General features: G+C 40.4%; 1 protein-coding gene across 5 annotated transcripts in view; it reads left to right on the top strand.

Annotated features, from left to right (window-relative positions):
• The window catches only part of stx1a (syntaxin 1A (brain)), a 70642-nt gene that overhangs the window by 11376 nt on the left and 33495 nt on the right, over positions 1 to 25771 (top strand). For all 5 annotated transcript variants that reach the window (XR_004020799.1, XM_030744555.1, XM_030744553.1 and 2 more), the window contains exons 2-3: positions 9613 to 9690; positions 17031 to 17130. Coding sequence is in view for 4 of the 5 variants with exons in the window: in XM_030744555.1 (XP_030600415.1) it covers positions 9613 to 9690; positions 17031 to 17130 (178 nt within the window). In the remaining variant the exon portion in view is untranslated. The remainder of the gene's footprint in view (positions 1 to 9612; positions 9691 to 17030; positions 17131 to 25771) is intronic.

Genomic DNA, 25771 nt, shown 5'->3' with positions numbered 1-25771 from the left:
GGTGAAGGTAGCAGCCATACAAACTCAAAAGAATATAAAAAAATAAATAAAAAAAAAAACGCAACGGATACACCATAAAATCCAAATCTACAACATGATATATAATAATTATACACAATGTTTAGGTCTTTCTGTAAACTATATCATGTCCACACTGTGTGGTAAGAAAACTTTGGTTGGGTTTTGCTTGGTTGGAGAGTGTGGCTTGGGTTAAACATGCTTCTCTTTGCAGTATTAACCCTGCAGTGTGTTTTAAAGTGGGTCTTAAAAAAGCATTCATGTGTGACAAGTTGGGAGTGAGAGCAGCCTCACTGTTGCTGCAGCTGGCACTGTACCTTCTCCATATCTCTGTGATGCCAGTGGCTTCTGATGGCAGTATTTGACATCCTGGAAGGGGGCACAGCCGGTCATTTGTTGTTTTGGTTTTTTTTGGTTTTTTTTCTTGGCCATTTTGTTGGTTGAGTTTGTTCCATTTCAGTAAATTGGTTGTGGTTTGATTGCAGAGTGGTGTTAAGAGTGTATAGAAGTTGTATCGTTGTAGATGTTCTTCTCTGTGATTGTTCACACAATATATTTTTCAACTCAAGGCCAAAACTGTAAAGCACATCCTTAGATTCATATGTTAGATCAATGCAGTATTGAGCTGCATTTCTTTACATGTTACCAGCAGGAGTGCATGGACAAGCCAGTGCCCATGCAGAAATGAACCACACTGTTTTTTCCAAGTGACTGCATCTACTGTAATTTATACTTACCATTATTGTATGCCCTTAAAGATGGAGACTTGCTGATTTGTTTTTTTTTCTTTTTGCCCATGCTTTATATGAGAGAAGAGAGAACAATAATGTGAAAAGAACTGAGTTAATTTTACAGTTGGCTGGTCTTCTCCTGGCTCAGTCTATCACTTCCTGTGTCCTCTCATCACCCACACTGCTCCATGGTTGTGTAATTATCCTGTCTCGATAGACCTACGCTGTGTCCTACTCTTCCATCAGCCGCTTATTCGCTCTGACAGTCACTCAGTTAGCCGACCAGTGGACCGATCAATCAGTGAGGTTTGTGTGATTATGGTTTCAATGTGTCAGCATCATCTCTCTACCATCAATGCAATGCCACTTTTTCCCTCCTTTTCTTGTGAAAATGGCAACATCACTGGAAAAAAAAATGCTGAGGTTCCTTTAATGTAAGGATATCTTTTTGATTCCTACAGGGAAACTCACACTCTGCATTTGAAGCAGCCTAGGTATTATGATTAAACTGGGAAGCTACCCAGGGACTAACTTCTAATGTAAGCTAGTCCCTTGGTAAAGGGTAACCTAGTATGTTTTAAGGCAGAGGAAACCAGAAGAATCCAATTTCAAACACAGAAAGGCACTGCTATGAGTCAGTCAGGTCAAGCACAAGACCCTCCTCCTGTGAGGCAACAGAAACGTATGGTACCGCGTTTGTGTCTGTGCAAGTATCTGGCTACTCAGAGTGTAGGATTTTGAATATGCAGATGCGCTTGTGCGCGCACATGATTTAAAAAAAAAAAAAAAAAAAAAAAAAAGCATGTGAAGTGACCAACAACAGCACAAGCACCACAGACCAGTCAGTCTACATATTTTTGACTCTGCCCCATGCTGACAAGCCACAGCTACAACACATAGACAGTTACTCTCCATAAGCTCTGCGTCGTACCAACCCATAACCTTGTCAGTCGACACATCTGCACTGCCTGATTATATACTAATCAGCCACAACATTAAAACTGGGAGGTGAATGTAAGACTGCTCGATAGCAGAGAGTGCCCCTAGCAGTGCTGATAGCACAAATCATGGTTAATATTGTAAATTAATTATTTAACATGAATATTCCTGCAGTTGATGATGATGATGATACTTTATTGATCCCACAATGGGGAAATTACAGTTAACAGAACACCCATCCAAGAAGACAAACAGAACAAACATGGGGAGATAGGTGAACTGTGGCCATGCTGCCCCCCTTCTGGAGGTGCTGCCATTAACAAGACAGAAACAATAGTGAAAACATATAGGGATGCGTGAGGAAAAAAATCATCTCATACTTTGTATACATACGCACATACACAGTATAAGGTTACAAAAACCTCTGTGATAGAGCAGAAACATATAGCATCGGAGCACTAGGGGATACTATGGGGCTGACTCAAACTCCCGTCTCAGGTAACAGTTCTGATAAGATGTAGAGTTCATCAGCGGCTAGGTCAGGGAGATCAGTCCAACACAGGTCAGAAGAAGACAAGACAGCGGGGGCATAGAGCATCTATTTATAAAACATCCCGGAGACAATTTGATAAGCGGCAGTCCAAGGCCGCCAGAGAGCCAAATTCCTGATTCTACGACTTGTTTTGGTACAGACTGTACTGATTAATTTGTTGACAGCCTTCAGTCTTTCTGGCACCTCTCTGTGGCAAAAAAATCCAATTCATCCGAATCTTCTTGGTTCGTTCCTTCGCTGTACAGAAACAGATACATACATCTCCAAGATCTTACCCCTCCGAATCAGCTCCAGATATAGAGTCTGAGTTGAGTCTGTACCTTCCTGCATTCCCGTCATAAGCGCCCTTACCAAGGCCAGACAGCTGCCTAGACTTCCTTAATTGCAACGACAAGCCAGGTATCTCCTGGTCCAATTTGGAGAAATCCCAGTGTCAATAAGCCAAATGTGTGTGTCCTCCATTGACAATACGGCCAGGCACGTCATCTTCCGCACCACACAGGAACCATAAGGTAGCCAGCTGGAATGTCAGTTGATAAGAGGGAATAGGGTTCTCCTTCCCCCAATCTCCTCATGGTGAAAATTTGATCAAAACAGTGGCGCTGAGAGACCAGCTGACCAGATCCATAATTATAAATTCCAGTTTGGAATTTGTGTGAAGAGAGGCTCTAAAGCAGCAAAGCAGGGGGAAAAGGAAGGGCTGGGGAGAGAAGAAAAGTGCGACCGTCTCCGCTGAGAGCTGAAGAAAGGGAAAAAAAAAAAAAAAACCTTTTCCTTAAAATTTTAATATAATTAAAATGAAATAAAAATAAATAAATGAAAAAAGAGATTGTGAGGGACATGGGATTCGGAGTTAGGTCCTGTTTAGGGGGCTGTTTTTGAACATAAAGCCTGTCTTGCAAGGGCAACTGCCAGTTACTGCTAGCCTGCTTTCACCGCAGGACATCTGTCAGTGCAGACGGGGACAAAAAGAGGCCCAGGTGGCAGTGGATTTGCAGGTTTTAAAAGCATGCATGGCAGCCACAGGCAAGCGACCAAGGCCAAATTTATAAAACCGGATAAAAGGAGGGAAAAAAGAGCTTTGTAACAAAAGTAGATGCAAAAAAATTAATAATTTATCTCAAATTATATTTGTTTTTGTAATATAATTGGAAGCCAAATAACTGAAATTTAAATTTGGATCACCTAACCCTAGGTGAAGTGGTTAACATCTGTCATCTGGCCACAGTGCAATGGTCTGCTGGCAAATCTTTGGCACTTGCATTATGTGTATGTTACTTTGTCACATAGCACTACATAAATACCTTCTACTGCACAACCCCCATGGCGACGGCAGTCCCTGACGGCAGCCGTGTCCTCCAGCATGACATTATGCCTGACCACAGTGCAAAAACTCCTCAGCAACATCTCAAAGAATATGACAAAGAGCCCAAAGTCCTGACACGGCCTCCAAATTCTCCGAAAACCTGACTTCATCAAGCATCCACAGGATGCACTAAAGCACACCTTTCCAAGACACAGCCAGAAGTCTCATGCTCATGCTCTGACCAGTCACAGCCGTTTACTGTGGGATAACAGGAGCCTTCACAATATTAGGCAGGTGAAGTAGTTTTAGGTTAGATAGATTCAACTCATTGTGCACACAGCAAAATGATCGTTCCAGATCACTCATCTGCAGTCATGCAGCCAGAGACTGGCGCTACCGTTAGACAATGCAGCGCAGGGACAGGGGCTCAAACCGGCAGCCCCTCCGCCTGCAAGGCAAGCACCTACCCACTGCACCACTGCCACTAATAATAACTTAATAGTTTAATGTTGTGGCTGACCACTGCATGTGTTCACTCTAAATATATTTTTACTCTTACTCGACTCCTGCGCTGGTTGTTCTGGTGACAGATAAATGTAATTAAACCTGTGCCCTCATAACAAAGTAAATTTGGTTTTGAGCGTCTGCTTTAAGCTCAAGCGAAAATTAATTTTCACTCACTAATTTTGCTGGTTGCTTATATGCATTCAGGAAGAGCTCAGCTGAGACCTCAACATTTAAGCGAAGAATGCCTTGAGGCCTTGTAGTGAAGTGAAAGGTGAAGGACTTTAATAATGAAGTCTTGCGTCCACTGTCTGACAAAATTGATGCTGCTTGAGCCCATGCAAAGCTTGCTGTAAGACTGTAGTTTGAAAGTCCCCGTTCTCTTTATCTCTCCTTTGCCTAGAGTACAGGGAGATTTTAGACAGACCACGAGCAGCGGGGCTTTGCAAAATTGAATGCAAATCATCTACTATATAGTTCAGTTGTTGTTTCTATCTTTGTGTTTTGTCTACTGTAGGAAAATGAATAAATAATCAAAGGTTTGTGTGTGTCTGAGTGAGCGCGCATCTATAATGAATGTTACCTAGCTGTATTGTGATAATAAATCTGGTTATACGCTCAGTATCCCTATGTGCAGCTGACACAGATTTTTATGAGTCATTTCTAATGGGACTGCAGGAAGCTGCTTGATTTGGCTGTAATACAAAGATGCAGGAAACAGGTCTGCTTTAATATGGAAGCACAAAAGGACGATAAAGTACTGCCCACATGGGTGTCTACTTGAACTGTCTCTCACTGCTCTTACTCAGCTTATTTTCACATAAAACCTTGAAAAGAGTGAGGGCGTGCAGACTTGCAAGCATATTTTATTCCCCATATCCTCTTTATTTAATCCGATTGCTTATACATCAACACGCGTATTGCCTCCGTGGCTTTTTGTTGCACATGTTAATGCACTTTAATAGCTTTCAGTAATTGTTTTGTTGACCTGTTTCTCCATCTCTTTTTTACCTTGCTGATATAAACTGTGATTCTTGCAGCCTGCTCACTGTGCCTGTTTTATCTCTCCCTCCCTCACACTTGGACTACATATCCTCCTCCTCCTGTGTCTGTGCAGGCACTTTTGTCTTCATAGAGAGATATCTTGTTGGCATGGTGCCCAGATCAACTCTCTAATCTAATAAACACCATAATCAGGCCACTACTTGACTACACCACAGTTGGGGAGTTTCACCCAAGTGTGAGCCCCAGAGGCAGCAAGCATTCAAAGGTTCTGGTCAAATGGGAGACTGGCTTGTATATAGAGCTCATTTTCTCTGTGTGTTTATCCTCTGTTGTATATTGTCAGTGTGCTAGCTGCAGTGTGCAATGCATGGTTGTGTCCCTGGCTCAGAGCATCTGTTGTGCGGACAGTGAAGTCTGTAGGCTCAGTCAAGAGTGCAGCACTAAAGGCCTCTCCCATCCTCTTAGTGGCTCAGCAGGAGCTTCAGATCTGGTGGGAGGAGGACGTTTGAGGTGCACTGCTCAGTCTTCTCTTCTCCTGACCACTCAAAGTAAAACCAGACCAAAGCTGTCCTCTCTCTGTGGGAGATACAGCATCTCTCTGTGGAGGCTGAACACAGTACTGGTGCTCTGAGCCTTTTCTGATTCCCTACTTGTTCTCCTCCTTCTGCTGCTGCCGCCTCTCCACTGGCTGCTTCTGAATGTCTGCAGCTCCCCGAATACACATCAGTGCCATACCAACGCATAAAAGATGAGCTCTCAAAATGGACTTAAGATCTTCATTCTAATTATTCTAATATGTTAGGGATTTACTTTTGCTATAGTGAATATATACTCTGCATATAGAGAATAGCAAACAGTATTTTGTTGTTGTTGTTGTTGTTGGAATAGCTTGAGTGGGTTTAGATACTACCCTCATAACAGTGTCTCTCTATTCCTCTCACTTACATGTGTGCCATTTGTCTTTTTGCTAAAGTCTGTCCTCACAAGCATTTTCTCAGGAACTGCTTCCTCTTCCTCAGTTCTTCTCCCCGTTTCCTTATGTCTCCTCCCCTTCTTCCCACTCTGTGTCAGCATCTCACATTTTTAAACTTCAAAGAGAAATGGCATCTGAGAAGACATTTAATGCAGTTATTTATTTATTTTTACAGGCTTCATTTTGCACAGGTTTTATCTTTTAGTGTCTGCATGGTAGTACATGGGGGGAAAAAGTTATGATTTAAAAAAGGTATGATTTGATTTTAATTCATCTTAGATTCATTGCCGTATTTTTACTTTATTTTTCAGTTGTAATCTGCATAAAAAAATTCTTCTGCACAGACTTGGTTTTCTGATGTTCAGACACTTTTAACACTTTCCTTTAAATAAAAAGATTATCAGTGTTACTCAGAAATGCTTTTATAAGACTTTAAAACAGCAATAAACCAAAATATTACCAATTTAGTATCAGTATTTAAATAACTCTGCCACCATACATGGACATCTCTATTCACTGATCACTTTATTAGACGTCCCTGTTTAACTTGTTAGCATTATCTAATCAGCCAATCATACCTGTATGGTGGCATCTCACACAATTTGCTGAAGTTCAAACTCAGCATCAAAATTAAGGAGAGAGGCAATTTTAGTGACTGATGATAGGAAGGCAACAGTAACTCAAATAGCTGCTTCTTACAACCAAGGTATGCAGACGAGCATCTCTGAATGCGCAAGATGTCAAACCTTGAAGCAGATGGGCTACAGCAGTAGAAGACCACACCGGCTGGAACTCAGGGAGCTTTTAGGACCGCCTGATAGTAATAAATTACAATAGTCCAGCCTAGAAATAATAAATGCATGAATTAGCTTTTCAGCATCACACAACGAGACAAGCTGTTTCTAATTTTCGAGATATTGCACTAATGCAAAAAAGCAGTCCTATATATTTGTTTAATATGCGCATTGAAGGAGATATCCTGGTCAAAAATGACTCAAGATTTCTCACAGTGTTACTGGAGGCCAAAGTAATGCCATCCAGAGTAAGTATTTGTTCAAAAAAAAAAAAATAGTGGCACAAAATGGAAATCCTAAACACTGTGTTTCCAAAACTTGTTGGGCCGTGTACAATAATTTCAGTTCTATCTGAATTTAGAAGCAAGAAATTGGAGGTCATCCAGGCCTTTACCTTTTAAGACATTCCTGCAGTTTAATTAATTGGTGTCTGTCATCTGGCTTCACAGATAGATAAAGCTGGGTATCATCTCCATAACAATGAAAATGTATGCAATGCTTTCTAATAATACTGTCTAAGGGAAACGTGTGGTATAAATAGAATTGGTCCTAGCACAGAACCCTGTGGAACTCCATAATTAACCTTAGTGTGTGAAGAAGACATTTACATGAAAAAATTGAAATCTATTAGAGAGATATTATTCAAACCACTGCAGCACACTACTTTTAATACCTATGGCATGCTCTAATCTCTGTAGTAAAATATTATGGTCAACAGTATCGAACGCTGCACTCAGGGCTAGCAGGACAAGTACAGATATGAGTCCACTGTTGGAGGCCATAAGAAGATCATTTTAATAATGCTGTTTCTGTACTGTGTACTTTGGGATGGAGAACAGCAGATTCACATTATGGATGTGCAGGTGACAAATCTGCAACAACTGTGGTATACTGTACTATTGTTTGGCTTTTTTCTATCATGCCAATATCAACCAGAATATCCAAGGAATATTTCCAGCAGTTTGTTGAATCTATCCAATAAAGAATAAAGGCAGCTCTGAAGACAGAAGGAGGTCTAACCCAGTATTACTAAGATGTACCTAATAAAGTGGCCATGAATGTATATTATACATACTGGATAAACACATGGTAATGTCAGCAGCAAAAACTTATGTCAAATACATATAATGTATATCTGCATCCTGTCAATCCATTGTTCCTTCTATCAGAAATTGATCACCGACCTCACTTTATGCAAAGGTTTCCTGTGCTTTCTGCCTCCTGATGCCTGTAATGCATGCACATTTGTTTCTCTGTCTGGTTGAACTTGGCTGACTGCCCATACACATGAAGAGCATAAATAATACCTGGGTATGCCTCGCTGAGGTTTTTAAATATTTACTGGATGTGATGGTTTACAGAATTTTAGGGACTCTTTTAGGGAAATGTTCTTATTTTTCTGACATTTTTGTTTTTTTTAAAGGAAGTATTCATCTGTGCCCCCCCACCCCCCACCCTTCCCACCCCCACAGTCCATGAAATCCCCTCATTTGCAACAAACAACTCCTGAGGAATTTTTGCCTTTTATTCAGAGAGGATTTTAAAAGAAAACATAGTTGGTGGCATAGTTGGGGTTTGTAGTTGGCTTTAGATTTGAGAGGATATAAAGTCATAGCTTCAACACACACTGGGATGCATCATTTGCATAATTCAAGACTCTCTGACTGCTGTTTTGGAAATTTTGGGATAAGAATAAGGAGTCATTTTAGGCAAAAGAAGATGAAAACTGCACTCTGTCTTCACAGCCTTGATAAGCAAATGGATCTCATAGGCCGCTAATGGGGAACCAAATTAGTTCGACAGTGGCTGTGATGAATGAGATGAGGCCACATGAGATCCCACTAATGCAGTATAATGGCTGATATGTGATTAGAAGCATGCATTTCAAAATGAATCACAGGCTAGATGGTGAAAAGTTTGAGGAGTTTGAAGTTTTTGTTTTTGTTTTCATTTTTTTGCTTCCAAGCATTGATTTAGTCACCGAAAATGTTCAGACTTTAGTGACGTAACTGTATCTCGGAAACAGCAGAAAATAACTGTTATTAGAAGAAGACTCAGACATTTTGAGGGGTTTGAGCAGCTTCCACACTTGCTTTTTTTTTTTCTTTGAGTAACCCTGTTGTTTATTTTCCCTAATAAGCTTTTCTAGTTGGATATTTAAGATATACATATATTTTGTACCTTTTAGAGAACTGCTAGGGGGCTTTTGTTACCATTTGGATCAGCTACAGCAACCAGATTCCCCTGATTGCAGTCTAACCTGATGCATGATTTAGTTTGTTTGCTATACAGATATAGGAGTGATATCAAAATATTGATTTATTCCTTTAAACTGAAATGGTTGTATGTATCTGTGCATGCTTACGTATGTATATATTAATGTATATGTAGAAGAAGTGTGCAAAACTCAAGGTTTTCTCTGCCTGTAGGCTCTAATTCAGTAATGACTTGCTAATCACTCAACCTGTGGTTCTAATTAAAAGTGTGGTTAAGTGCTCCTTGATTCTAATCAGGTGGTGGGGTGGGGGTGGGATGGGGGAGGGTGCTATGCTGTTGTAACAGTTCCATTTAACCTTATGCAATTATGCAAAAATAACCTAAAATGGTCCAGTCCAGTCAATGCCTGTGTTGTTAATAGAAATTTTGTTTACATGTGTTTTTTAGGGTATTTTTTTCTGGGTGGGGGGGATTATGGATCATGTTTATTACTTTATCATTTAGCTGTTTCATATAATTTCTCTCTCCCTGTGTGTGTGTGTGTGTGTGTGTGTGTGTGTGTGTGTGTCCAGGGGAAGGAGACGACCGAGGAGGAGGATGAAGTTGCTGTGGGGATGGAGAAAGGCTTTATGGACGAATTCTTTGAACAGGTTTGTTTCTCTCACAGTCCTGATCCTCCTTTCTGTCAGCTCTATTTTTTTCTTCATTCACACATAATAACTAATAACTTTCCAGTCCAGGTCATCTGCTACTCTACAACCTGCCCGGGTATTTTTCCTCTTCTGATACTGAATCTAATTGTGCTGGTTTTTCGGAGCGCTGTAATCAATCTCATACCGTTTGTCTTCTCAGGGGTGAATTGTTATGATTTATAACTGGTGATGTTGTTGTTGGTGTGGCATAAATCGTTCTGCATTTTATTTCATTGAAGAAGTCCTTATTGATTCAACATGTCACACCAGTGCTCTACTTATCCAACTCTGAATAACATTGATATTTTCATGTATTTCTCTTCAGTCTTTCCTCATGTGCATGACAGACGCTGAATTTACTGAGCTTGTGTATAACAGCATCTGCGCATACATTTGGGAGTGTGTTTCCCAGTGCATGCCATATACATGTGCTGGGAGTACAAGCCGAACATCATCATAGCTCTTAGAGAGAGGGCCTCCTTTCAGTGTAGCAGCAGTTGACATCTCCTCCCCAGGGAGATGGAGACCTACTGGGAATCATTATTCATACGGTGCCAGGCCTTTTTTACCCGGTGACATTGCTCGCTGTGAGAACAGTGGCCTCTGTAATGACCTTTTAATAGTCCTGATCTCCCACAGAAAGTAGGAAGAAAGCAAAGGGGCAGCTGTATATCTTTATAAGCTCTAATTTTTGCTACTTGTCTTGTTGTTTATCCACAGTTGCGGCTGTATTTCTTGTATTTTATGTGCCACTACTTTCATTTTCTAAAACACCTGGGATTTGTCTTTGAAGTATTTAAATCACCATTGTAAATGCTTCTACAAAGGTGGGTCGGGCAAGGTTGAATGCCATTTAGCAGCATTCGTGAGTTATGAAAGAGGTCTGACAACCAGCACTTTGATACGTGAGCTTTCAAAGCAACGTGAGACAACAAACACATCACCAAAAAGCCGCAATCATGAGTGACTGAGCAGAAGGGAGATCAATCAAAACCTCTGTATAGATATTTAATATTTCATCGCAGCCAGTCTTAAAACATGGAAAACGCAGATAAACAACAAAAACGAGAAGAGGCAGCCATCTTCACAGACTTGTGATGGAAATATTGTATTCGTCATCGTAAATCTTTGATAATTATAGGTGTGGAATTCATATAACCACAACCACTAATTCATGCAGCTGGGCAGCATGTGGATAAATGTGAATTCATTCATTGTGCTCAGTGACGCTTATCCGCAGCCACTGCTTCCATCTCGACTGTTTAACTCCCTCCACCTCTCCACCCACCATCTGGATTAGCGCTTCTCCATTCAATATAACTTCATGTAAATTTAAAATGTTGTGAAGTGCGCACTCTGCCAGATGTTGGTGAGCTTAGAGACAAGTCTGTGTCACACTGGCACAGATTTTGGAGAAACCCTGAGGCAAAGCCAATCAAAATGCATATACAGTATGTAAATATTGATAATTATTCAGTGAATACCCCACCCGAATGTGTGCATATCCCCATTAAATCTTTTTAACAGAGTTTGCAGTCATCTAATCACAGGCCAATCAACCAGGCCATCTCAGCTGCTTGTGTCCACAGTCTTATTATTTTATTCATGAGCCAAAGAATAAGGGAGAGTTGAAATGCAGATTACCAGCAAATCAAGAGCTTATCTTTCAAACACTCTACTACAGTGGGCTCTAAAATGGAGCAAAGTGTTAGTGCAGGCATAGCAGTGAAGTCATGCTTGTAGTAGCTGATCGGCCTCAGCTGCCTCATTCATTCTTCACCATCAGTGGCTTATTCATCTGCTCACCGGCTATTAGCTGATTAGTGCTGTCTAATCTTATTACTGTTGCAGGTCCCTCAGGTACATTAACCACCCCAAGTTTTTAGTATTTTTTTTTTAATCTAAGGTTTAATGTGTATGTACATATGTGTTAATAGGAAGGTTTAGCTCTTCTTTGTAGCTGTATAGAGGTGGCAAATTAGAAGAAAATTAGAAATCCATCCATGCTCTTCTGCTTATCCAGTTCATGGTCACAGTTGCCCCAGAGGCGAGAGGCAGGGTATACCCTGGACAGGCCGCCAGTCTATTGTGGAGCTAACACAGAGAGACACACACAGGCCTTCATGCTCAGATTCACACCTACGGCCAATCACCAGTTAACTAAACATGCATGTTCTTGGACTGTGGGAGGAAGCTGGACAGAACCCACGCAGGCACAGGGAGAACAGGAAAATTCCACTGACCACTGCACAGAAATCAGGAAAAGAAATGAGGACAAACTGGAACCAATGAATGGTCTCTGATGGCTCTGTCATCAAAATTTTTCTGGCCAGCTTTTAGTCCACTTTTCTACCAAGGAACGATAGCGATAAGTTTTTTTTCAAAGAATCATCTTCATGCTGCAATTTAACTTTTCTGCCCTGATAGGAGAGGACTCCTCCAGGATGACAGTGACCCCATCAATAGGACAAGAAGGGTTACTGAGTAATTTGTATGCAGAAATGTTTTTCATGTGTTATTGTAACATCTCCCACAGGTGTGATTTTTAGACTGACTGGTCCAAATGTCTCTACCACCATCCTCAAAACAAAAAATGGGACCGTCTTTTGGAAGAATGTTGTTCAATACCTCTACAGTCCCAGAATCGATGCCAAGTCACAGTGCAACTGCTTCTTTGGTAAATGTGGACCCAGCACTTAAGTAAGACACTTTAAGTTGTTTTTTTCCTGAGCTGAGGCCACTTTTTTTTTTTTTTTTTTATTCCTTGTGATTAAGATTCCACTTTGAGCAGGCTAAATTGACAGTGGAAATCGTCACTGCATCTTTCACCATATTGCAGTGCACATGAAAGAAACAAAAAAACACAACAGGAGAGCATCATCTGAAACTGGAAGAGAAACCACCCCAGATCACCAATCTGCTCATGACTCAGTATCCTGTCTATTTTAGTCCAAAAAGATAAGGCTACAGTGTGTACAGCCATCCATTTTCTTGAAAGCTCATCTAATGGTCTGATACTGCCTGTCCCAGGTGTCATGACACAGGAAGTTGGGCAGTCACATAGGTCGCTGCCCCATCACAGGAAGAAAGTTTCTGGTCAGTTTAGAATCTTTTGACTGTGGAAACCCGCATGCTGGACGAAGCCCACATAGACACAGGGAGATCATGGATTTGAACGAGGAACCTTTATGAAGTGACAGTGCTAAACAGTGCAACACTGTGCTGCCCCCTTGGTTGCAAAATATGAAAACACACTCAAAGCTACCCCTATTTGGCAAAATTTGGCAACCTGAATGCCTCGTTGTTTTTTTTTTTTTATTAAAAAAAGTATAAAGAATTTTTTTTCCTTCCTTCCTTCCTTCAGTTCCTGAGTCTGAATATCCTGATTCTGAGGTTTGACAGTCAGTACAGGGGTAATCCAGGGTATAACTTCAAACTCTGTAATTATGGGATGTTTTAGCTCTGGAGGATTGCTGCAGCCATTTCTCTTACATTTGTCTCATTTATGTTCTACTGCTGCCTCCTGCTTCTGACAGACTGTCTGTATCCCTGATATAGAAACATAGCCCTCTTTATCTGTCTGTAATTTTCAGCCTGTCTCAAGTGAAAAAGTGAAGAAAGCTGAGTTTGACTAAAACGTGTAGACAGGGGGATCCACAGAGAACAGTTTGACACTGAGCTACAAGCCGCAGGGAGAGCAAGAGAGGCAGATTTTGAAAAGAGTGGTTTGGAGAAGTTAGACAGCAAGACGAGAGAGGAAGAACGGGTAACAGTGTGCGACAGAGAGATGTAGGTAGTGAGGGGAGCAGAAGAAGAGCAGGCACGGTCGGCCTCTCACACCAGCTGGGTGTGTTAATTAAGCTTTCAGTGGTGATCTGCAGGGATAACAGACAGTGGAGATACCACTGTGACCTTCACACTGTAAACACAACCCTCAGAGTGTGCATATTGATTCTATGTTGTGGAATTTGTGTAAAGATGCGTGCAGCTGTGTATGATTTTGCTCGGTATCTATCTACGTGCATGTATATTTATGTAGAGGTTTTCACACATACTGCCTATAAGAGGTCAAAAAATACCACAAAGAAGCCAAACTACCAATCAATTAATCCTTTCAACAACACTTGGCAGAATATCTGCCTGATGCTGGCTAAATCTCTGCGATATACTAAATTCTTTTATAGATGTTACATGATGAGAAATTGTAATTAAAAGAATTGTTTATACTCACGTATGCTTTATTAATAATTTGTGTAACCCTAAAATACTAACGTTGGGTGGTTTTCAACCACATTAAAGCGAGAGTGGTGCCGTTACAAAACTCACATTAGTGTTTTGGGGTTAATCAGTTTAATCTGAAATTCTAATAGGTGCTCCAATCAGGATTAGCTCTATGCGATGTGGCTTGTCTTTTAAACTCATTAAACTAGGACATGCATTCATGACACATTAATAAAAGGCGTTGCTTACATTACTTACTTACGTTTAGGTAACATTTACTTTCTTCATTATGAAAATTGGCAGTATAGTTTGTCTCCAACACATAATGATATATGAGAAATCTGCAAGTTTTGTATTGCGCAGAGATGTTGCACAGCCACATCTCGTTTCTTTACGATTTGCTTCCAAGGAGGCAGACTTTCTTGTAAATTTTTTTTTTTTCCAGGATTTCAAGGTGTTTCAGTCTTTCAAGATCTTTCTTTGGACATCATCATCATCATCATCATAAGACAACTTAGCAAAGAACCAGTTTTAAATTGTATCTTTATGTTTTTAGCAGCCTGTCACAAGAACACTTAATTTGTTCCCATTTCTTTAGTTGAATCTATGACAAATGCCAAAGTTATCAGTTAGTGAAAATTTGGCATATCTCGGCATGGTGTGCTTAAAAAAAAATGAGGAAACTGCCAAATTACAGAGGATCGGCACTGTACGGAGGTACAGCAGCCATCAGTAAAACACAGTGGAGACTCTGTCATGGTTGCAATGTTGAACTTTGGAATGTTCTTCAAGGAGCCTGAAGCGGTATTCCTAAAGACTGCTTAAAGAAATTACAAGAGATTACCGACGTGAGTTCGGGCTGTGTTGAAGAATAAACATGGTCATACTAAATATTGACTTTCAAGTTCATTAGAATTGTACAAACACTGTTTTTGCCTTATATACTGTGTTTCTATTCATGTTTACATGTTTTAAAAAAACCTGCTACAGCTATTTCTCATTTTCCTAATAAAATCTAAAGAAATGAAAGACTTTTGTACAGTACAGTACACGACTCATTAGATTGCAGCTCTAAAGAAGTCTTTTCTTCCTGGTGTGTTGCTCAACAGCATCAAGTGTATGAATACATTTGTGTGTTGTGTGTTGAGGCTTTAATCTGGTTTGGCACTGAGGATGTCTGATTATCAGATCTTTTACTTTAGGACTCTCACCACTGCACACAATTGCAATGAAAGAGTGAAACCTGATTTTACTTTTTTTTACCCTCAACGGCAAACACTAGGCAATGAAATCTGTGATGCTGTAGAAAGATAGTTTACCATCAGTATCTCAGTAGATCAAACTGATATTTTAAATTGTGAGCAATTTTGAATCATGTTTCCCTTTAAACTCTTTCCTCGGAAAATATGAGTTTGCCCCTTTTATAATATGAATAATTGTAAAGAAAAGAAGGATCCAACAATGAGGCAAAAAAAAAAAAGGCAGTGAAAAATATCATATCTTTAGCTATTTGTCAAAAATATTATTTTCATACATTGTGTAACAGGGCCCATTTATGCCTCCAAAATCCTTCACCTGATGATGCAAGAATGAAGTGAGCCAAAGCAAGAAATACTCACTGTGGCCTCAAGGCGCCTAATCATTCTCCTTACCAGATAAACATTAGACCTTTACACCAGAATAACTTGAAATGAATGCAAAACTGCAGTATCCAACTGGGGATTAGGCCATTTAATAGGATATTTGCACAAGATACAGAGAATAGTGATGCATGTCTTGGCGTCAAGCTAAAAAGTCAGAAAATTGCAACACTTGCCTCCAAGTGTATGTATCAGTTTGCTTTTACACGTCTGTGAGCTTTTTAGCCTTGTGTGATAATGTTTTTTCTCTCATACCAATAAAATTCATCTGATGTCTCATAAGAGCTGAGAGATGCACCATGACTCACTAACACATAGTTTTGAAACCAAGGCAGCTTAAAGTGATTTTATCTTCTGCTCACTTTAACTTCTTCCTTCCTGAAATCCTTTCTCACTCTTCTACATCTTTAACTTTTGCTCAGTTCCTATCTGTGATATTTAACTCTGCATTTGCCTAAGTGAGCCTCCTGCAGTGTCTAGTCTCTCTCCCAGTTGTGTTTCAGAGCCAATTATGTTATTTAAAAAACAGAGCCAATCAGATGCTAATTAAAGCGATAACTGGAAAATAATCACTGAAGCTGAGAGGAGGAAAGCTCAGGAATGTAGCAGAGCTGCGAGAAGTGATAGAGGAAAGGTGGAATTGGAGTGAAAGAGACAAACCAAAGATATGTGCAAGGAAATGACCATGAATGAAGAGAAGAATGACAGGGGAATAGGCTGGCCTGTAGCAGAGCAGGTGTAAAGGAGGAGAAAATGATCAGCAGTATGATGGGCTGAGATGAAAGTAGAGATTGATGAAGTCACTGACAGACGTGACCCGCTGCTCTTCCAGCTGTCACCGTGAGCCAGAGACAGCACAGCTGGTGGCGAGGCGGCAGGCAGTATAGGAGAGAGGCGATGGGTTAGAATATCAGTCCTGGATCTCAGTGGCAGATAATGTGGAGTTCAAAGGAGGAAATGAATATGATGCACTTCAAGGATCAGTTCTCTTTATTGCATTTAAAGACGGTGTTAGCACAATGTCATAGTTCGTTTATTTGCTTTTGATACCACTCTGTAAGATGAGTATGAAACTACAGTCATCACTGAAATATCCAGAAAACAGCTTTTCACCTGTTGTGAGGTAAAACTCTTCAGCTAGTTCATTTGCCAGTTTGTACCAAAAGGAAAAGTTCAAGCAGAGCTATGGAAGCCACAAAAAAAATGCAGTTTAATGCAGTTATTACTGCATTTCAAGCAGAAGAACCTGGTGCCAATTTGTTCACATTTGCTATACATTGGTAGCTCACTGATGCTGTCGCTACCCAATTTTGAGTGCACATTTGAGTGTTCTTTCATGTGGACCAGGTTCACAGCATCTGTCACGTTAGTCACTGGTGCTTCCCACTTCAGTACTGAGCAGAAGTAAAGCGTCTTTTGGTCTCGCTGTCTTGACAGGTGGAAGAGATCCGGGGTTTCATCGAATCCCTGGCAGAGAAAGTTGAAGAGGTGAAGAGGAAGCACAGCGCCATCCTTGCCTCACCAAACCCTGATGAGAGTAAGACTGTTTTTATTTTTTTGTTTTCTACTGTTTAACTCTCTCAGATGGTATTCTCAGGGTAAAAAGTTGCTTTCCTCAGAAGCACTGTATTTTTATTCTGACAGGACTTGGCTACCTTAGGAGTTTAGGTCGTTGTTGCAGTTTTTCACAAAGTTTCCCAGGGGGTGAACTTATGACACAGTTACTCTGTCAGCAATATTTATTCTTTTGACAGAAGTCTTAATTTATCCAAATTTTGAATAGATTTTTATCAGTCATATCCACTGGGTATAATTTTTGCTTGCTTGCAAGAAGGCCTGGGTTCATCTCCTGAGCATGCCTCTAAATCTGTTACCTATCCCAAAGGAAATCATAAAATAAGGGATGTCACCGCTCGAGCAAGTTTAATAACTTGCTCGAGCAAGCACAAAGATAAACATAAAAAAGGGACATAGGAGCCCCGGGTAAAACAATCAAAAGACATAAGATCATGTGCCAATTGCATTGATGCCAACTAATTTGAAACAGGGCTGTCAGTAAGTCTCAACTCAGCCAGTGATTTAATAAAAAAACAAAAATGCTAAAGGCACTTCAGGACTAGGGCCAATGCTGGTGTAGGAGAAACAGCACACATATAGATAAGTTGCATCACAGGTCTAGGTAGAGACTTTTTGTGCAAAACCATCCTCAGATCTTAACGCAGCTCACCATCCACGAGGAATGTGTAGAATCCATTTGAAGAAGTGGTGAAGCAACTCTGAAGGCTCAAAAACAACCTTGCCAAGTCACTTAATGTTGTTTTTTGTCACTCCCTTATTTCCAGAAAGAGAGTGATACATCATGAGTTAATTTCTCGATTCATTCAACTGAGGTTACATTGTCTGAGCCACAACTGACCCTCTGTTTTCACCTATCACTGTTTAATGATAACATTAATGTTTAATGCTGCAGCGATTCATTAATGAGTCAGAGAAGCTTTTAATGGAAAGGAGAAAGAGAGAAGAAAGCCAAAAGTCACAGTTCCATATGCCGTCTAATGTGCGACGATAGCCAAAAGCCTGATAATCGTCGCAGAATCCACTGAACAAAAGAAAGAAAAATGACTCTGCTGTTTAAAAGAAATTGAGGAAATAAAGAACAATTTGTCAGAAAAGCAAAAAGCCTGTCTGCAGATAGGAGACTTCAGTAGAAGTCAGAGGACCTTGAAGACGTTTCAGAGCAGTCCCATCCACCAATCTGTCCTCTCACTGCTTTTGGGGCATTTATGCTCTCACAGTGAAATCTCTTACACTCCAGTTTCTCCATTTTTCTCCAATTTTCTGTTTTCTGTCTCCATCACTCTTTAGTCCTGCCGTTTCCTTTTCAACTGTCGTTAACCATATTTCACATTTCCCAGTTTCTCTGCTGTCCTTTTGCCGATTTCAGCCCCTCTCTGCATTGCTTTTGTTCAGTCTGTTCTGGATACTCAGTTCGTCTTTCCTCCCGTCTTTTTGCTCCACCATCTCTCTTCTCTCACACCTCTTCCTTTCTCATTTTATGTCAGGGCATTGATCTTGACCCCTGTTCTCACAAGGGGGATGTTACTCATACTAGTAACACCCCCCACCCCCCCCCCCCCCCCCCCCCACCCCCACCCCCGCTTGCAATTTTTCTTTCCTGCCCCCCTACTTCCCTACCTCCCTCCCGCCTGCAAAAGCATCGATGTGCTTGCAACAGTGGGCATCAGATGGGCCCTTTATCTGTCCTGAGCGTGCAAATGGACACACTGAGCAGAACAGCAATGAGGCAAGGTGTTGCATTTGTGATACAAATTCCCTTGCAGGTCATTTCCTGACTGAAATGACTTTGACTGAAATCAGAGCCTGATGTATGTATGTATGTGTGTGTGTGTCCGCCTGATAAATGCAAAAAAAAAAAAAAAAAAACCCATACATCAATCACCGATTGATGTGAATGTCAGCGTCGTTCATTACTGGTAGGTCATTATGTTCTGTGCTTTCTGCCTGTTGCACTGCGACCACTGATGGGGACTAAAATAATCTGTAAAATACATCCACGAAGCACCTTCAGCTGCTGAGCAGAATGTTTGTATGGTGTGTGTGTGTGTGTGCAGCTCTTTCCTGTATGAATCAAAATCTTACATATTGCTGTTTTCCTCTGAATAATACATTATGTTTGGAAACACAGATCTCTGTAGATTACAGTTCTCTCAACATATTTAAAAGCCCAACAGAGAAATAATGCTATGGAACGAATGCAAGAAAAAGGTCATATCAATGTTTATTACTTTTCCTGACATTATCTGTTTCTGGCACCTAAGGCATGATTAATATTTTATGAGTAGGTACTATAGATAAGATTAGAAAGACACAGGGGTCTTAAAAAAGGGGGGATGTCCACACTAGTGTCTGTGAGGGTGTATCTCAGCTTTGAGCTAAATGTCAAGATCCTCCTCGCACTGATAATGCTGACGTGGTAATGTCAAGTATGAGTTATACTGTCAATGCTGACCATCTTAATTTAGCATAATTGCATGCTAATATTAGCTTATTACCACTATGGTGGGTGAAGGATATTGAAGATTGAGGTGCAAGGCAGGTGGAAAAGAGGAAAACCACAGAGAAAGTTTATGGATGTAGTGAAGGAAGGTTGCCATGACAGAAGAGGATGTGAGGGATATGGTGAGATGGAGGCAGATGATCCACTGTGGCGACTCCTCAAGGGAGCAGCTGATAGAAGAAGAAGAAGGGGCACTTAATCTCTGTAAACAGGCAATGGATAAGAATTTTGGTTCCAGGAGCTTTCTCTTTTCTTTTTTTTTTTTCATTTGTAGTCTGTTTGTAGTCCTCCACAAAGGAGGGAACACATGTATGAAATTCAATTTCAAAACCATCAGCTATAGTCTGACAGCAGTTTAGCATTGTAGCAGCTTTTTAACTTTATCTGCATTCATCAAAATAGCCATCTCCTGCAACACGATGGCTCGGACAGCCGCTGGCCCAGAATTCTGGACGTTGTCCTTGGCTACGTCTTCACATAATAGCTGATGGCATCCCTGATTGATCAGTACTAAAATGACTACTGATCTTTCCATTATAACAGGGGCTAATCTGGTGATGTGAATGTCATTTGTTTTGTTAGTACATGATCAGAAACCAAATTCTTAGACAAACTGAAATGTTGACCCAATGAAAAACCGGAGGGTCAAAAAAAAAAAAACGATTAAATTCATCCTGATGGAACGTGATTGTTTTATCCAATTTGACTCTTATCCATCCATTGTAAGTGTGTGTGCCTTTGTGAAGACATGCCATTTTATTTTCTTTCTGAATGTGTTTGTGTGTGTGCCTTGTTGTGACTGCTGTGGTTCTAACTGTAATTCTGACATTTTTCTGCTGAAGTGTGTCATCAAAAGTAATTGCACAGTGGCATTTCATTGTGAAATTTAATGCATGTAAGACCTACACTCAGTCATTGTTGTATTGAAAATGGAAAGCCTTTGCTGATATTCGCTGATTTTCCTCCCCTGTGGCGAGAGGAATCAGTTCTGCTTCTGCCGGTTCCTCCTACCAAATCAGACTTTGCCTCCCTCCTGATGCATAATAAGCGAGTCTCCTTTTCTTTTTCAATAGTTACTCATCCAAGAATCTCAACTCTTCACTTCACTTGCCTTTGCATATAAAAACAGCTCTTTACAGAGAAAATGTCCAGTGAGCAGCAGTTCTCTGACTGAAAATGCCTTGTTGATGACAGAGGTCAGAGGAGAATGACCAGACTGCTTCAAGCTGATAAGAAGGCAACAGTAACTCAAATAACCATTTGTTACAACCAAGGTATGTAGAAGAGCATCTCTGAATGCACAACATGTCGAACCTTGAAGCAGATGGTCTGCAGCAGCAGAAGACCGCACAGGGTACCACTCCTGTCATGTAAGAACAGGAAACGGATGGTCTCATCAAAATTGGAGAATTGAAGAATCTCAATTTTTCCTGTGACATTCAGATTATAGGGTCAGAATTTAGCTTAGAAAACATGAAATCATGGATTCAGTCTACCTTATATCAACGGTTCAGGCCTGGTGGTAGTGTAAAGGTGTGGGGGGATAGTTTCTTGGTACTACTTAGTACCAACTGAGCATCATTTAAACACCACAGCCTACCTGAGTATTGTTACTGACCATGTCCATCCCTTTATGACCACAGTGTATCCGTCTTTCAGCAGGATAACACAAAGCTCACATCAAATCAAACTGGTTTCTTGAACATGACAATGAATTTACTGTATTCAAATGGCCTCCACAGTCATCAGATCTCAATCCAACAGTGGACCTTTGAGATTTGTTGGCAGCACATTCATGCTAAGAATCTCTCGTTCCACCACATCTGCAGCCACTGTGTGATTCTGTCATGTCAATATAAACCAAAATCTTTGAGCAGTGTTTCCAACACCTTGTTGAATCTGTGCCACCAAGAATTAAGGCAGCTCTGAAGGCAAAAGGAGGTCCAACCTCTCCAGTGAGTGTATAAAAACTTGAGTTTCATATCAAGGAAGGGGGTGCTTTCATTGCCACATTTTTGATTTGTCTAGTCTGGAGATAAATATGATAATAGAGCGCTATGTAATATATAATATGATTTGTATTTGTTTTTAGTAAGATCCTTTTACTTGTGCTTCTACCATGATTATAAAAGCATTTCACATCTCCCCAAGCACCACCCGCTTGGCCAGCTTCACAACCCTGAATCCCTCCTCTTCCTCCTCTTCTGCTTGCTGCATGCTTTTGTTGGCTGACTGAGATGTTTCCTCAGGATCTCCACAGGGTTAGAGCCTTCATTAATATGCACACACATATTGCCATACATGAAGCCTCCTTGTGATGTTACTTTCGCCCCTCCATCACATATTATCCCATATCACATTTTATCCACCCCTCTGAACGACGCAGGAAAAATGACCACCAGGGAATTGGAGTATGCTGTTTGTGTGCTTTTTTAGCTTGTTTGGGGTTAATTATATATTTATCTGTTTGTGCTTCAGCAGTGTACAATAGTAGCAGTTTCATAAATGATGATGGATTCAGCAATCATCTGTCTCATAATGTGTATTAAAGCCATACATCCTTATGAGCACATTCCTGTAATGCAGGAAGAGAAGCCACAAATGCATTTTATATTTAGAAACATTATTGATTTTTCATTTCCCATTAAATGATTGCATTATTTGTTTTACTTTGTCGTATTGGTTGTTTGGCACAGCTTCTCATTTTTTTAAATCAGTGAGGCAGAATATGTATAACAAAAGGTTAATTTATAGGCTACAGTGAGGCATGCAGTTATTTTGAATTGCGGGTATTCGGGTGTTTTAGAGTACCTGTTACTTAGTCTTTGTGACACTGAGACATTGCAGTTGTTGTAGAAGATAATAGCTTTCAGAGATTGTATGTTTTCTGGTAACACATTACCATCCGCTGTGGAAACTGGAAGCCTCCATTCATACGGTCTGCTGATCGCTTCATTGATGCTGAATGTTAAAGTGTGTTCACAAGTTGATAATAGATTACAGTGCATGTTTACAGAAGGTGTTTAGCTCAGCTGATGCTAAACGCTGGCTTGATTTGTGAAGCTGATATTTGGCATTTTGTGCGTTGACACATGGATGTGTTTGCTTGCTTTCCTTCTAGTTTCTCCTGCCTCTTTATGCTATGTGACAAGTAAGCTGTGTGTATGTTGCCTCAATAAAAGGATTCACACATTTAATGTAAACATAAATTGAATGAAAACTGGTCAAACACAAAAGTAGTTTTTGTAGTTTGACATTGTTACTGCTTCCATGCCTTGGTCAGCCCATAACAAAAGTCATCCAAACAGCAGCATTAAATCAACTGAGTGATTTTATTAAATAATGCTCATAAAGTCAGTCAAAATGAGGGGAGATGCTTGGTGCTGGGAAAGTACCAGCCTTCCAGGAGGGAGCAAGAAACCAACTAGCAGAGCCGGAAACTGTACTTTGATACTCTTGGAAAGTCCTTCAGCCACTGATTATTATTATTTTTTTTTTCTTTACCCTTTATTTGATGTAGGTCGAATGTGTATAGCTTTAGAGACAATGACTAGACACTGGCCTGTGCTTACTGTTCTGCATTTTGGACATAAATGTTAAGATTTTATTGTCCATGTAGTTGGAAGTAATGATTCATCCCAAATCCACAGAATTTTACACCACAAATCAATGCTAATGTTTTCTTATCAATGACCGAATGGTTTAACTGGTGATTTTTTATTTTTTTTAAACTAAGAAGTAAGAAGAGGCATTATCCATGCCTCTCTCCCCTTCCTGCACTTCACTACCAGGGGAAGTTGAACTAAAATTGTGACTAATGCTTAATTTATGCTACCGAGGTATTTGCCTATGGAGAAGGGTTTTTAACTACTGTAAACATGCTTTCCTGCAGTCCTCCAAAATTCAAGCTGCACAGTGCTCGACATGAACAAGGAAGGGAGAACTAGTGGAGTTCACCAAGAATGGGAGAAGCGTGAAAAAAACCATCACAAATGCAGTGTGGAAACTACAGACAGTCACTGCAGTGCACACTTTATTGTTTTTAATGTTCAGTTTCACTTCAGTTCTTTGGATAACTTCAGTCTTCTCTGTGGCTGGCTGATAGACCAACAACAGCACACGCAAGAGTAGTCCAAAGACCGGTTCCACCATGTATTTTTGACACTGCCCCCAGCAGTGTCAAAAATACATGCAGATGCTCTCTGCAGGCAGACAGGCAGGCTCACTGGACACAGCTGATCTGGAAAGTTAAAACCCATCCTAACTACGGTATCTCAATTTCACCACAGGAAGAATATATTCAAGCCATATTTAGAGGACACAGGAAGCCACAAAGTGTTTGGACTCTAAGAGGAAACCTGAGCAGTGACTGTGTGGCAGGACTGAAGAAAGATTGATCCTAGTGCACTTAACATGCCTTCCTCATTTGTCCATTAAAACCATTTGAGACACACAGCCTGTAAAGCCCTGAAGTGTTGCTCCACTAGTAAACAACTTTTAGCATCAAGGTTCATTATTGACCTTGCAAAAACTCTGGTGAATATTTTATTACAGATAGCAAAGTGATGGTAAAATTGATGCAAACCTAACAGAACACCAGTGAAGGGGATTTAAATGTTTGTTTTTTCTTAGATCTTCCGGCTGCAGAGTTTTGCATGAATCATAACACCAAATTCAAAATCTCATTAGCTCAGATTTATGTAAAGAGAGGAACTCAATCTGTTTTGTCAATTTTCACTCTGGTATTTTTCCAAGTTTTGCGATGTTGTGGGGATGTTATCCCTAAAATATATTATTAGGGATGAATGTTGCAGTAGTTAACTGCACCTCAGGAACACAACAAAGCACTAAACACTTGTCTTGTACTTGGATGCAGCGAATCTGCCCTTTAACATTGATACTTGAGAGCTTATTTGGCTACATTTCTGAGTCTGTTTTTCCTACCACTTATGTGTTTGCACCCTCTGAAATCTCAGCCTCCAATTTGTAAAGAGCATCTTTCCTCAGAATCTTAAAAGTCCTCAACTCAGCACTGGAGATGCTTGTTTTAATTGCAGCCTGTGAGTGTTACTATTTCTAGTTAGTCAGTTTTTGGTGTGCTCCCACCCTCGGAGTGCTGTTTCCCAAGGCTCCTCCACCCTCAACCAGAATTTGAAAGCTTTCTATATTCTCTTTGTTCTTCCTCAGCTGTCTTTTTCTTCGTGTCTCCTTTATCACTCCATTTCCTTTTCTCTTACGTCGTACTCATTATGTGTGAGCTGATGTGGTGTTATAGCCACTGAAGGCATGGGTTTTTACTGTTGAATAATAAGATCCCTTTGAAAGTGAGTTTATTGTAATGTGGACGATCACGTCCAAGAATAGGAACGTATTAAGAGGCGGTGGAGGTCAAAGGTGGTAAGATAATGTATTCACACAGGCATAAATCAGTTTAAATGCCCTCTGTCCTCTCGGCTCTTGTGCCAGGTTGGCGATGGCATGCCGGGCTAGTGCTCTGGTCTGCATTACAAAGTCAAGTCAAGGAGGCAGGAGTTTGAAAGTGACCATAACATTTCCATGTTAATGCTCAATAACCCTGACGTATCATCTTGAAAGCTGTTGCAGGCTCTTAGAGAGAAGGGAGGGGTTTTTACCAGAGCCGTGATGAGTGTGTGTGCGTGTCTGTGCTCTATCGTGAGTGGTGACCGCAGAGATGATGTGACCAGTGTTTTACTTTCAGTGTAGTGTGTACAACAAATACCAGTCTAAACTGAGTTCTAAGATTAAAAATATTGATAAATATGGGTTATAATATTCATGGTATGATGATGAAGCTATTAAATTTTACATTAACCTCAGACTACATTTGATGGTTTTTCAGTGTTAGCATGGCGGCAGCTTTGGTTGATTTACAGTTCTGACCACAAATGGACTCCGCCGATTTAGCACCGCATCTTAAAAATGTTGGACTCATATGTTAGCATTTTAAAAAGGGATCAAATCAGTGCTGAACCAGAGAAAGACTCATATTCTCTTAGAATTAAAGACATGCTGTTTGACTGTATTGGAAATCAAATGAGTTATGGGTGTCACAAATGACTGCGCTGCTTTCAGAATCTTT

This window comes from Archocentrus centrarchus, chromosome 13 (genome assembly GCF_007364275.1).
Source record: "Archocentrus centrarchus isolate MPI-CPG fArcCen1 chromosome 13, fArcCen1, whole genome shotgun sequence".
NCBI classification, from domain to species: domain Eukaryota; kingdom Metazoa; phylum Chordata; class Actinopteri; order Cichliformes; family Cichlidae; genus Archocentrus; species Archocentrus centrarchus.
This window is presented reverse-complemented; position numbering and strand designations above follow the sequence as displayed.